General features: G+C 45.8%; 1 protein-coding gene across 38 annotated transcripts in view; it reads left to right on the top strand.

Moving 5' to 3' along the window:
• Nucleotides 1-12881, top strand: part of LOC135263479 (serine/threonine-protein kinase MARK2-like) — a 49375-nt gene extending 36494 nt beyond the window's left edge. For 22 of the 38 annotated variants that reach the window (XM_064351545.1, XM_064351541.1, XM_064351533.1 and 19 more), the window contains 4 exons: nt 282-542; nt 4646-4672; nt 8911-8949; nt 10729-12881. In XM_064351545.1, the coding sequence (XP_064207615.1) occupies nt 282-542; nt 4646-4672; nt 8911-8949; nt 10729-11167 (766 nt within the window). In that variant the 3' untranslated portion in view covers nt 11168-12881. The remainder of the gene's footprint in view (nt 1-281; nt 543-4645; nt 4673-8910; nt 8950-10728) is intronic. The other 16 variants (XM_064351552.1, XM_064351542.1, XM_064351554.1 and 13 more) reach the window with 8 other exon arrangements.
• Nucleotides 12882-13268: the final 387 nt, after the last annotated feature.

The raw sequence follows: 13268 nt of genomic DNA, 5'->3' as shown, positions 1-13268 counted from the left end.
GGTACATCTCTGATAAAACGGTTATATTAAAATAAATTTCATTGGTTATATTAAAAAAAGAATATGAAAACTCATGGGATGGTACAGGATACACATGAATATTCCAGCACGATTCCATGCCCAAGTAACTATGCATCAGTATGTACGTAATGTTGTTAGACTTACCATAAAGGTAGAGCTTTGTTACAGTACCTAATTATGTGATTTTGAAAGTACTAAATGTATATTAAAAATGTTATTTATTTATGAAGGAAATATATATGTTTTATTAAAATAAACAGCACCACCCCTCAGAGATTGGCAGTAGCATCTCCCTCTGCCCATAACGTCAGCAGCTCCACGGTGACGGATCGCACCAACTTCCCCAGGGGGGTCGCCAGCAGAAGCACTTTCCACGCCGGCCAGCAGAGGGCAACGCGAGACCAGCACGCCTCCACTTACAACGGCCCCCCCGTGTCTCCCTCCCTCTCCCACGGCAACAGCCAGGCCCGTCGTGCTGGAACCGGCATCTTCAGCAAGTTCACATCCAAGTTTGTGCGCAGGTAAGATTTTGAAGGCTTTCGTTCTCGGGTTGAATATGGCGGGCGAGAGGCATGGGGCTAGAGAGGGCGGAGCTCTGGGCCTGTTTGCTTCAAGTGCCTCAGGGTAGGAGTGCTGAACTAGAATCAGGTATCCGCTGTTCAAATTATTAACCTGCCTATTACGAGCTAGAAGGCTGAACTGATTCTAGATCCTGGATTATATTCCTAGTGCATTTTGTGGGATAAGAATGAGTTTAGCCTTTTTAGCTTGTTCTGCATAAGGTTAGGGTATGGATGGGGAAAACCAGATCCCTCTATCAGCACTACCACTTTGAGGTGCTTGAATGAATACAGGCCCAGGTATGTGGGGAGGGGGGGTGCAATCACTGGACAAATTGAAGTGAAATCCAGTTGAGTTGAAAAATGACAGTATTCTTTGAAGATTTTTAATTCAGTTCATTTTCTCAATTTACGGAATTGAAGATGAAATTGTCCCCAACCCTGGTGTGGTGTTCTTGTGTGTGTCCTTGTATAATGTGGAGTATTAATACATTTAGATTTGTAAAAGTATGATTTATGATTAAACGTGTATGAATGTCTTGTTCTTCATCTTTACAAAAGTACTAAGCAGAGAAATGTTGCTTAATTATATTTTTTTAAATATTGTTTGTAATAAAATAGCAGTAGTAAAAAAAATCCTGTTAAGACATTGTTCTAGAGCATGGGCCCCACAGTCTGGTATCTGTTAAGGCACTGTTCTACTGAACGGCTGGGCCCCACGGTCTGGTATCTGTTAAGGCACTGTTCTACTGAACGGCTGGGCCCCACGGTCTGGTATCTGTTAAGGCACTGTTCTACTGAACGGCTGGGCCCCACAGTCTGGTATCTGTTAAGGCACTGTTCTACTGAACGGCTGGGCCCCACAGTCTGGTATCTGTTAAGGCACTGTTCTACTGAACGGCTGGGCCCCACAGTCTGGTATCTGTTAAGGCACTGTTCTACTGAACGGCTGGGCCCCACAGTCTGGTATCTGTTAAGGCATTGTTTTACTGAACGGCTGGGCCTCACAGTCTGGTATCTGTTAAGGCACTGTTCTACTGAACGGCTGGGCCCCACAGTCTGGTATCTGTTAAGGCACTGTTCTACTGAACAGCTGGGCCCCACAGTCTGGTATCTGTTAAGGCACTGTTCTACTGAACGGCTGGGCCCCACAGTCTGGTATCTGTTAAGGCACTGTTCTACTGAACGGCTGGGCCCCACAGTCTGATATCTGTTAAGGCACTGTTCTACTGAACGGCTGGGCCCCACAGTCTGGTATCTGTTAAGGCACTGTTCTACTGAACGGCTGGGCCCCACAGTCTGGTATCTGTTAAGGCACTGTTCTACTGAACGGCTGGGCCCCACAGTCTGGTATCTGTTAAGGCACTGTTCTAGTGAACGGCTGGGCCCCACAGTCTGGTATCTGTTAAGGCACTGTTCTACTGAACGGCTGGGCCCCACAGTCTGGTATCTGTTAAGGCACTGTTCTACTGAACGGCTGGGCCCCACAGTCTGGTATCTGTTAAGGCACTGTTCTACTGAACGGCTGGGCCCACAGTCTGGTATCTGTTAAGGCACTGTTCTACTGAACAGCTGGGCCCCACAGTCTGGTATCTGTTAAGGCACTGTTCTAGTGAACGGCTGGGCCCCACAGTCTGGTATCTGTTAAGGCATTGTTCTGCTGAACGGCTGGGCCCCACAGTCTGGTATCTGTTAAGGCACTGTTCTACTGAACGGCTGGGCCCCACAGTCTGGTATCTGTTAAGGCATGTTCTACTGAACGGCTGGGCCCCACAGTCTGGTATCTGTTAAGGCACTGTTCTACTGAACGGCTGGGCCCCACAGTCTGGTATCTGTTAAGGCACTGTTCTACTGAACGGCTGGGCCCCACAGTCTGGTATCTGTTAAGGCATTGTTCTACTGAACGGCTGGGCCCCACAGTCTGGTATCTGTTAAGGCACTGTTCTACTGAACGGCTGGGCCCCACAGTCTGGTATCTGTTAAGGCACTGTTCTACTGAACGGCTGGGCCCACAGTCTGGTATCTGTTAAGGCACTGTTCTACTGAATGGCTGGGCCCCACAGTCTGGTATCTGTTAAGGCATTGTTCTAGTGCATACATGGCCCCACAGTACAGTTTCTAATCCGAATGGTACCTGTGTTGCCCAGCGATGGAAGGATTTTGATTGGCTGCGATTGCAGCTTCTCGCCGTGCACCAGCACCCCCTGCTGGTTCATCGGGTGCCCACAAACAAACATTTTTTCTCAGACTTGCGTCTGTGCGAGTCCTACATGTGAACTGTGGCGTGATGAGAAGTGCCGGCTGTCACATGCTTCACAGTACGGCTCATTCTGTCCTGCGCTCTGCCAAGTCGGCAATGCAGAGTACCATGGGAGGTGCAGTGTGAGCAGGGCTGGGCATTCAAGCGGGGAGGAAAACGGGGGAGAACAATATCGAAATTTCTGGATATGGGGAGAAAACTTTCTGCATAGAAATTAAGATTGTATCTACGTGTCTTTGGCATTTCATTTCAGTCTGCTGTTATGACTCAGTTGGCCACTGTATGAAGATGCCCTGTTAAATGTAAGGTGATGGTATGAATTTGTTACTCCAGTGGCTTTTTCTTCAAGTCTCATAGAGTTTTCAGTTTGTAAAGGGTAGTTCTGTTGTTTTGCTTATGTTTTCTCTGAAGTGGCCTTATATTGGTGAAACCGTCAGTCTTTCTCTGGCTCGATAGGTTGTGTGCGTCTCCCCTCTTAGCAGACCAGTGATACTCACCGTAGGGTTCAGAACCGACAGGCTGTACTGGGGCATGTTCACTGAGTGTGTCCCGTGTGTTTCTGGGCCAGAGAGGAAAGCGTGCTGCTCACTGCGTGTTGAGGCTCTTGGATGATTTGCACGTACAACTGATCACGTTCTCGAATGCGAAGCCTAGTTCTGTGGTGACAGTTTCCATGGTTACCCCCAGCGAGGTGGTCTTAGACGTATGGTCAGCATTCTCATTCGAGATCCGTGAGCGGACATTACGGAAGTGCAAAAACAGATTTCTCAGAAGCGGAGTGTCGCGTGACGTCAGCAGATCGTGTTACTTTGCCCAGAGATGTACGTGCGCATGCACGCTCTCACTCTCACTCTCACACTTTCCACAGTGAGTACTCGTACCAAACCGTATGCAATGAGTACATGTAACGTACACACGCGCACACACAAACACCCTCTAAAGTGAGTATGCACCACACACGAGCCTGTACAGCCGGTTAGCTGCAGCGCTGCAGCCTGCTCAGTGTCGGCTTGGCCCAGATTCAGTGCCAGACCGTGGGACCTATTCACACACCGGGACAGTGCCTCAACAGGGGGGAGCACTCTGCATCCCCCGCAGAGTAATGACTTTTCATTATTATATCAGAGCCGCTCTGAAAACATTATCTGCTAACTGTAACCTTCAGGTCTGAGACAGGTCATCACTTCCTGTTGACATTGTGTATATCCAGAAAGATTGCGTGCGTGCGTGTTTGTGTGCGTATGTGTTTGCGTGTCAGGACAAAATGGTACTTCAGCTAATATTTCGCCATTTTCCGGGGTTGTTGGTTTGAAGTGGCACAAGTCTCTAACTATGGACAGCATTCCACATCACAGGGGGTTTGGGGCAGTGTACGCTTTGTAGGCCAACGCTTGTTCATATTTATAAATAATAGTTGGTTATTAACTTTTCATTGACGGCAAAGCTCCATCAATCTTCCCGTTAACTCAAACATTAAAATTTGACCACATGTATACATTTGCATGCCTCACCCATCTATTGATGACACTAATCTGAATTCTGTCCATGGTCCCAGTTTGACTGTACGATGCCTTATCAGGCTCCACGCAACGTTTCTGCAGTGCAATATTTGTGTAAACTTTACGAACGTGTTGCGACAGTCTGTGTTTTGCCGGACTGCCGAGTCGGATAGCGACGCTTTTGAGTGAACTTTCCTTCCAGAGTCAGTTTGCTTATGTATGAGGATATCTGCTGTGGTTTCGTTCGTGTGCACGTTTGTGTACATACCTTTTCTTTTTTTCTCCCCCTCCCCCTCTTTTTGTAGAAATCTCTCGTTCAGGTTCCCCAGAAGGTAGGCAATGACAATAATGAACCCCCCTTGACTCTTTGTTGTTGTTTTTTTTGTTTTTTACTCTTTTGTGGTTCTCTTGTCCTTTTTGTGCTTTGATCTCTTTGTACTTGGTTTATACGTGGTTGAGTTTACTATTCTTTTTTGTGGATGAGTTGTGGTCAGCTGTTTGGCCGGTACTAACGTCGCTCTCGTTCCATTGCTTGACTCACCTTCCTCCGCCAGCCCCTCCCTGCCTCGCTCGGTGAAAATAACAGCCAGCCCTCTCTCTCTCGCTCTCCTCCATCACATCCCCCTTTCCATTCGTGTACACTTGTGCACTTGTTGCCCACATGAGACTGTGCTGTACTGCATGTCCCAGAATGCCGTCAACGGAAACGTTGTGTGTCTGTGACCGTCGTGTCATTTTCAACCAACATCGACAGCTCAAGCAATACCACACCCTGACTGGAATGGCAGGGAGTAATGAAGAAATACAAGAATATCTTGGCGTCACCTTACTGGTAGAAAACAGAGAGGAGCTACACCAACCATTAATTTTGTTGGCAGCAAATGGGGCAACAAATTGAACAGTTCCAATTTGATCAAATATGAGCAGCATCTTTGAACCTCATTGGCTTCAATTTTATTTCCAAGCAACAAAGCTTCTAGATGGTTCAAACAACACAGGAGGCAGCCCTGACTGTTCTTATTTTAGTTCAGGCAGTTAGGTCATGTGATTCCACTTTGATGTCACGCTTCATGAAGCTCCTTTTTCTTTTATTTTTTTTTTGCTAGTCATTAGTGCCAGGTAGCTAGCCAACGTCTCTGAATTGGCTATTTTTCTTTAGTAGGAAAGCAGCACACCTACCTCAGTTTTCTGGAAGGGGCTGATGGGAGATGAAGTCCAGAACAAAATGTAGTGCATAGAATCTTTGTTTCTCTCAGCCGTTGTGTACAATTACTGGGACACTGTTACACTGTCCTTGAATCACAACATTATTGCTGAGATGTGTGGTCAAGAACGCATGGAAGCAGCTATATGACACCTTAAAGCTTCATGTTGAGTTCTCTAGGTTTGGAAAGAAAAAACTGAAACGGCAGTGGCATTTTTGTGCCTTCTTATTTGACCTGTCTTACTTAATTGTGTGCTTCTGGAGTGAAGGAGAGGTGAAGGGAGAGGGAGGGGACGTGGGGTGTATCTGTCTGTGGCACTCTCTCGCTCTCTGGGTTTCGCATCAGAACGTCACCCCCCAACGCAGGGCTGGGATGCTTGTATGTTTGCACTAACCCCCTTGCTCTCCCGCTGCCACGCCTCTTCCTTGTCCTGGACTTCACTGTGATTGGTTCTCAGCCCTGCTCATGGGGACTCAGCCCCCACCCCCTTCAGCACGCCCACTTTTCCTTCTATGGCTGTGCCTATGAGTCACTCAGCTCTGTATTTAAAGGAGCGGAACTCTTGCCTCTAATTGGCATTCAGCAAGAGAGCAGGAGAATAGTAGAAGTGTATCATACAGCCAGCTTCAGAAATCCCACAATTCCCTGTTCCATGTGTGTATTTCTTCTGGTGACAGGGCAGGCATGCTCTGTTGTTGAGGAAGCTTCAGTGAGTCAAATCGATTAAATTTCATTTTCATAGTGCTATAGTATTTTTACTATACTGTATTTGTCACACGCTTTACAGAGTAACAGTAAAGATTGAGTAAATGAGTTTTGGGTTCACATACACTGCAGCTGGCACACGCCAAGGGAAAAATAGAACTCTGTGAAGCATAGGATTAATCAGGAATTGAAACCACACTACATCTCTTCAGGGATCTACACTGACCACCTTAGGTTTAACTTAGGAAAGAGGAGCGTTTAAATGCAATGGTTCCGTGCTCCTGGAAATTGGCCATAACAGTGTACAGTGGTGAAGTGGCAACTTCAATCATCCCTAATCATAGCCAACTATATATCAGCTGATTAAATCTGTCTGCATTGCATTCGTCCTGTGGAGGAATATTGTGAGTCAGTTGGTAGGCATAATCAGTACAGCAAGAGTGAATTACAAATTTGTATTTCTGCCACAATATGTGCATTACTGGCGTTGACCAACAGATGGCATGGCTGTTTTTACCAAACCTTGATTAGTACTAATGTTGTCAAGGCACTAAACAGATGAGCACTCCAGACTCCAGTGGTCAGAATCTGGTAAGCGTGTTCTTCTGAGTATCATTTCCAGCTGTACTGTTGTCTTTTCCACCTATTCCATTTTAGAAGTCTCCAGTATTTAGAGTAGATTACCTCAGTAGCATGAAGAACAACCATGTTTTTTAAGCAGAACTGCAACCTTTTAGTTTGTCATTTTTGAAAATGACATGGAGAAGTGTGAGACACAGCAACCATTTAAAAATGCAAGCAAACAAGTTCAAAGTAAAATATTTTTGAAATAGCCTGAAATGGAACTGGCGCACCGCTGTGTTCTTTGGCATGTCCTGACGGTGTCAGCGGAACGTTTCCTCTGCACCTCACGTTTTTTGTTGACGTGCTGTCAGGCAGGTTATGGCTTTGGGAGGGCTGTTATTGTATGCACAGGCCAATGAAGCCCTCCGCTTCCTTTCTTGATCGACTCTTGTGATGTCATAGCCTATCAGACAGCACGTGAACCACACAAGCTGCAGCAGTACCATTCTTTTGACATCATCAACATGACCGCCAGCTTTTGGGCAGCCTCACAGTAATTTTACTTTGAACTCATTTTCTTCCATTTTTAATGACTGCAAACTCTTACATTACATCATTTTTAAAAACACAAAAATATCCTAATTCTTTGCGTTCTGCTTTAATAACATTAAATAATTATTTCTTTCAATTAACAGATTTAAGGGAAAGCATTAGTATGGAGAGGCTAAGGTTGGGAGAGATTATTTGTGTGGACCTTGTAGGTAGAGAAGTGCATCTGAAAGTCAGAGTACGTGTTCTGGAACCATCCAGTGGTCCTGCGAGCCAGATCTGTGTGCAACACACAGCCCTGAGCCTCAGACATGCAGCCTGGCTGCAGGCAAAACCCGGCTCCCTGAACTGAAGTGGAGCCTGCGCAGCAGAGCAGGCACTGCTAAAGCTTCAGAGTCTGTCTGTCTGTCCGTCTGTCTGCTGGTCTGGTCTGTGCATGAATGGGCGTGTGTGTGTTGGTGCTAAGCAGTGGGGATGGTAGGTGATGTGTGTGTGTGTGTGTATAAGTGTGCACATGCGTGTGTGTGTTGGTGCTAAGGAGTGGGGATGGTAGGTGATGGGGGTGTGTGTGTATATATATATATGTGTGTGTGTGTGTGCGCGTTGGTGCTAAGCATTGGGGATGGTAGATTATGGGTGTGTATGTGTGTATATATATATATGTGTGTGTGCGCACATGCGCGTGTGTGTTGGTGCTATGCAAGGGGATGGTCGGTGATGGGGGTGTGCTGTTATTGAAGCAGAGACAGGATTTTGATGCATTACCCAGGACCTCCATGGCTCACGGCCACCGATTCTTCCTGTCCAGTCCCGTCAGGGTGAAATAGAGGTTGAATAGCAGGGGATTTTCACCCTTTCAGTTCAGCGTTCCTGAAATAGCCCTCCATTTTGCCTCCCATTTCATGCTTTTAAATTTTCATATATGGTCTGCTTTACTCCCATCGTATGTTGGTGCTCTATTTGAGAATGCACTACCAAATTGAACTGCCAGTTGAGCTGAGAAAGGACATTGACTACTCATTCTCAGAGTGTACACACACTTTTAAACTTTACAGTAATTTAAATATATTTGCAGTTGCACCATTTTTTCTTTAGTCAGTTTATAGTACAATGCAGCCTAATACAGCCAGTTATTTTGTGCGGGTTAACAAGTTATGTTGCGAAACCATTGCAGCCTCCTCTGAAAATAAAAAGTAAAAAAATTAATTAGTGAATTACTTGAAGTACTGGCTTTCATTTTTGTGATTGTGGTATGCTTTGAGAAGCTGAGAGTAACCTTCAGGTTTGGAGTGTAGTGTATCCTGAATAGACCGTATGTAGAGGACACAGTGGGGAGTCCTGTTTCCAGACACGGACTCTTGGATCAGGTCATGTTCAGGGTGTTAGCGAAGCTTTGGGTGTGTGACCAGCAGAAAGAGCTCATCTGTGGAACTGGCACAGGAAGAGTCGAGGTCAGTTTGGTCCTGGGCTCCATTGATGAAATCTGAACTGAATAAAATGATAAAGGTGTGGCAGGGGAGACTAAACTTGTGCCGATTCTTTTTGAGGAGCCCGTATGAGGGAGAGGGTCGGGATGAGGCAAGCAGGTGAGGAAAAATCCGACCGACCGACTGGCTGTTCCGCCAAATTGTCCCTCAATCAACCAATGACCAAATGACGCTAATTAAGCATACAGTTACTGAAGAGAAGGGCTGTTTAATTTGATAATATTTGGTGAAAGAGAGACTTACTGTCATGCTCCTGGCAAAAATGATGGCGGGGGGGGTCTTCATTATAATTTGAATTGTTTTCAGTGTGATGTCAATATTGTGTGCTGGTTCCTATAGCAAAGGTTTTTAGGTCTTTATTTTTTAGAGACCCTCCTTTAGATTGGATGAATACAGTGCCCTCACAAAGTATGGTAAAGGCAGAGTGAAATATCTTATTTTTGCTATGTACTTTAGGCACTTGGATTTCAGTTCAAAACAGTTTTGGATCCAGTCCAAACCTTCCACCTTTTCCCCCGCTGACGAATGCTTTAGTTGCACAGGCAGTGTATTTGGGGTCATTGTCTTGCTGCAGGATGAAGTGCCGTCCAATGAGGTTGGAGGAATTTCTTTGTTCAAAGCCAGAATCTGTCTGCATGTTTCAAATTCACCCTACTTTTGCCGTCCTCTGTTATGTGAACAATCCATGCAAAAGGAAACACCTGAGCAACAGTGAACACCTGTCAGTCATCCGTTAGCTTTTGCACTACTAAAAATGGGTGGACTCACCACAAAAACAGCTGTTTTTGTATAATGGTAAAACATTTTGAAATGTAAATACCATGGAATAAAAGCTGATTGTCTGTGCTTTTGTCTCATTCATCTTTCGATCTCAAATCCAAATGCCTTAAGTATATTGTCAAAATAACGAATTATTTCACTCTACCGTTACCATGCTTTTGGAGGGCACTGTATATTGTGATGCATAGCAACATCGTCTGCATAGGACTGAATTTTGATTCAGTGCGTTATAAAAAACACTGTTAATTCAGTACACATTCTGAGGGCGATGGCTGCTTTTAAAATGTTAATTCTACATATAAATATCATTGAGACAGTGAGAACGCATCATGTTTCTCACAATGCTTGCCACAACACTACGGTAGCTAGTAGTAGGTGGACAGTGTATTGTGGCTAATTGGTAGAGTAAGGCTCTCTGTTTATGATACATTGAGCCAGGTGTCTTTGTTTGGGCTCTGAATAATGTTATAGAAAAGTGTGGTTGTGGTTTCTTCTGTGATGTGTGTGTATCTGTGTGCGCATGTCTGTGTGTATGTGTGTGTGTGTGCATGCGTGCGTGCGTGCGTGTGAGAAGGGCTGACAGACAGTCACTATTTAAGATTCTAAAGCAGATTCTCCCTTCAGGTGGGTGAGAGCAGGGTACAGCACAGAATGTACAGGACTCTCATGATTGTGTGTTATCTCTCTCACCATCACCCTCCAACTCCCTGAACTACCGTCGCTTTTCCTAACCATTCTCCTCCTCAATCATTTTCTCCACTGTCGGTTTTTTCTCTTCCCCCTTTTTCGCAATTTTCTAATCTTTTCCCTTTTCTCTCCGTCCTTCTACCCGTTCCCATTTCTCTTCTGTCTGCCTCTCACTTCAACTCTTTCGTGGTCTCCTTTTGCTCCCCCTGCTTTTTCTCTGTCACTCCTTCTCTTGCTCACTCCTCTCTTTTCCCCTCCCTTCCCTCTGCCCTTTCTCTTCTCTGCCCCTCCTTCTGTCTCTTTCCCTCTCACTCCCTGCCCCTCTCTCTCTCCCCCCTCTGTCTCTGTCTCTGTCTCTCTCTCTCTCTCTCTCTTTCTCCCCTCTGTCCCTGTCTCTCTCTCTCACTCTAGGCCAATGCTGAGCACTGCAGACAAGCGTGAGAAGGCCCCCGTGGGGGACGAGAACAAGGACTCCCTGTCGTCCTCGTCCAACGTCCCCAGCTCGCTGACCCCGCCCCCGCCGCACTCTCAACTGGGCAAGGACACCAAGCCGCGCTCGCTGCGCTTCACCTGGAGCATGAAGACCACGTCGTCCATGGAGCCCGGCGAGATGATGAAGGAGATCCGCAAGGTGCTGGACTCCAACAGCTGCGAGTACGAGCTGCGCGAGCGCTTCATGCTGCTGTGCGTGTCGGGCAACCCGGCGCGCGACGACTTCGTGCAGTGGGAGATGGAGGTGTGCAAGCTGCCCCGCCTCTCGCTCAACGGCGTGCGCTTCAAGCGCATCTCGGGCACCTCCATCGCCTTCAAGAACATCGCCTCCAAGGTCGCCAACGAGCTCAAACTGTGAGGGGTGGGGTGGGGAGGGGAGGGAACCGGAAGGGAATTGGGGAGGACTTAAACCTTGGGGGGGGGGGGGACTCTCAAGCAAAGGACGGACGGTGGGGAACAGACGGCCGCAAAAAAGGTTCCTGTCAGACGAGAGGAGGAACTCGAGCTTTGAGAAATGGAAGGAGCGGAGGAAAGACTTCAACTAACGGTTCAACCAAGAGAACTGATACTATAAGGAGGTGGTCTGAGGTTTCGCTTAAACAAGTGTGCATAGACTTCACAGGGCAGAAGAGGTTTTGGTGTGTACAGATTTTGAGGGGGTGGTTTGTTTTGAAGAGGTTTTTTTTTTCCATTTGGGGTTTCCGTTTCACCTCTATTCATCACTTTTTTTGGGGATGTCCTGTTGCATGGATATTTTTGTTCCCTGGTGGTCTTCATTACACCTCAGATGTCTAATTTCAGAAGGAGTGGAATACGGAGAACATGGGGTAGAAGGAGAGAGTAATTAACTGATTACCATAATGATGTGGGTTTCCCTTTCTACACTATAAACTCAAACTAGCTTCTGTCACTGAACATTGTAACCCCCCATTACTATGCTCTAACCCAAGCTATGGTAAAGTACCATAATACTTGAGCATCTCACTCCTGGATCCAGGTGTCCTGCAAATAAACGGAGAAAGCTGCAGATTGACGCTCTGAATGTACAACCATGATGGGCAACTACACGTATATAAATGGAGGAAGGGGACCTGAATAAAAGATTTTCAGAAGTTCCAGAGGCTTTGATTGGCTCAGGCTAGATAATGATTGACAGCATATGGCAGCTCATCCCATTCAGTGATCTGTGAAGCTTCAAGTGCCGTCACTGCAGCCGAGGAACGGTGTCTGACCTGAGGCACAACTGACAGTTTGGATTTGAACCTGAAGAACCTCTTCTAATGCTCTATCACTGTATCACTTTTTCCCCTCCTCCTCCTTCCCCTCCCCCACATTGCTTTTCTACAGCAGGGGTCATTTTATTTTTTCTTCTGATTAACTAATTAAGGGCCAATTAAGTAATTATTGGTGGATTGTATTGTAATTAAGAGTTGTTGGTTGGTTTCAAAGTGCTGCACTGGAGTGAGTCGGTTCCGTTGCCTTTCTGGAGAAAATTATTAATATTATAAGAATAAACAAAAGTTGAATGATTTTTCTTTTTGTTTTTGTGTTTTATTTGGTTGATTCTCACCTCTGTAAGGGGTGTGGCCTGATCGTGTTTATCCAACACTTCCCAAAGCTTAGCTAGGTAGACATTGAAATGTCAATAACATGTATATCACTGGAAAAGGAGGGTCTTATTTTGTTGTTAATCTTTTTTATGTAGACTGGAACTCCATGTATCTCCTGAGAATCATTGTAACTGAGCCAGCAAAATGGCTAAGTGACAAATTCAAACTTAAAATGTGTCTTCTGTCTGCCCCAAACAGTATTTGCCTTTTTGTCTGTACATTGCAATTCAGTGCACGTCATGGAGTTTTTACATGCCTGTTTGTACACACGTTCTGTAGAAATTCTACTTGTGATTAAGGACCGGTTTTATTTTGTCATCTGTAATTAGAGGTTGCTGATAGGATACCCATCATCAATGTCAAGTTTCTGGAGTTTAAAATTAGTCTGATTTATGTGTATGTGGAAACTTTTAACATTACCTGAAGACATGCACACCACATTAAATTTTATTTGTATTCCTACTTACTGTTTGTTAAACTGGCAGTGATTTGTTGAATTGTAAAGTTTGGGGGTGCCCAAAGTTTGCCAAACATCTTCGTGCTTTGGTCACATGGTATTAGGATCAGCCTAAAAATGTGTTCCTGTGACCAGAACAATTAGCTGGTTACCAGACTGTACACTTCCCACTTTACGTCTGCTAGCATGCTTGTATTTACGGTGTGCTTTGTGCATTTTTCTGCTGTGTGCTCCTTTTTATCGACGAGAAGGTGCAGCTCTTGTCCTTGAGGTGGAGACGGTTGGAGCTCGTCGTTTTTCTGGCAAAGCGCTAAAACACCAGGCCGTGTCCCCTCTGCCGGTTTCCGGTGGACTCCTTCTTCGCGCGCTTGTTTACGAACTGCGCGGCTATT

Source organism: Anguilla rostrata, chromosome 9 (genome assembly GCF_018555375.3).
Source record: "Anguilla rostrata isolate EN2019 chromosome 9, ASM1855537v3, whole genome shotgun sequence".
NCBI classification, from domain to species: Eukaryota; Metazoa; Chordata; class Actinopteri; order Anguilliformes; family Anguillidae; genus Anguilla; species Anguilla rostrata.
The sequence above is the reverse complement of the archived record's forward strand: the minus strand, read 5'-3'. Positions and strand labels throughout refer to the sequence as shown.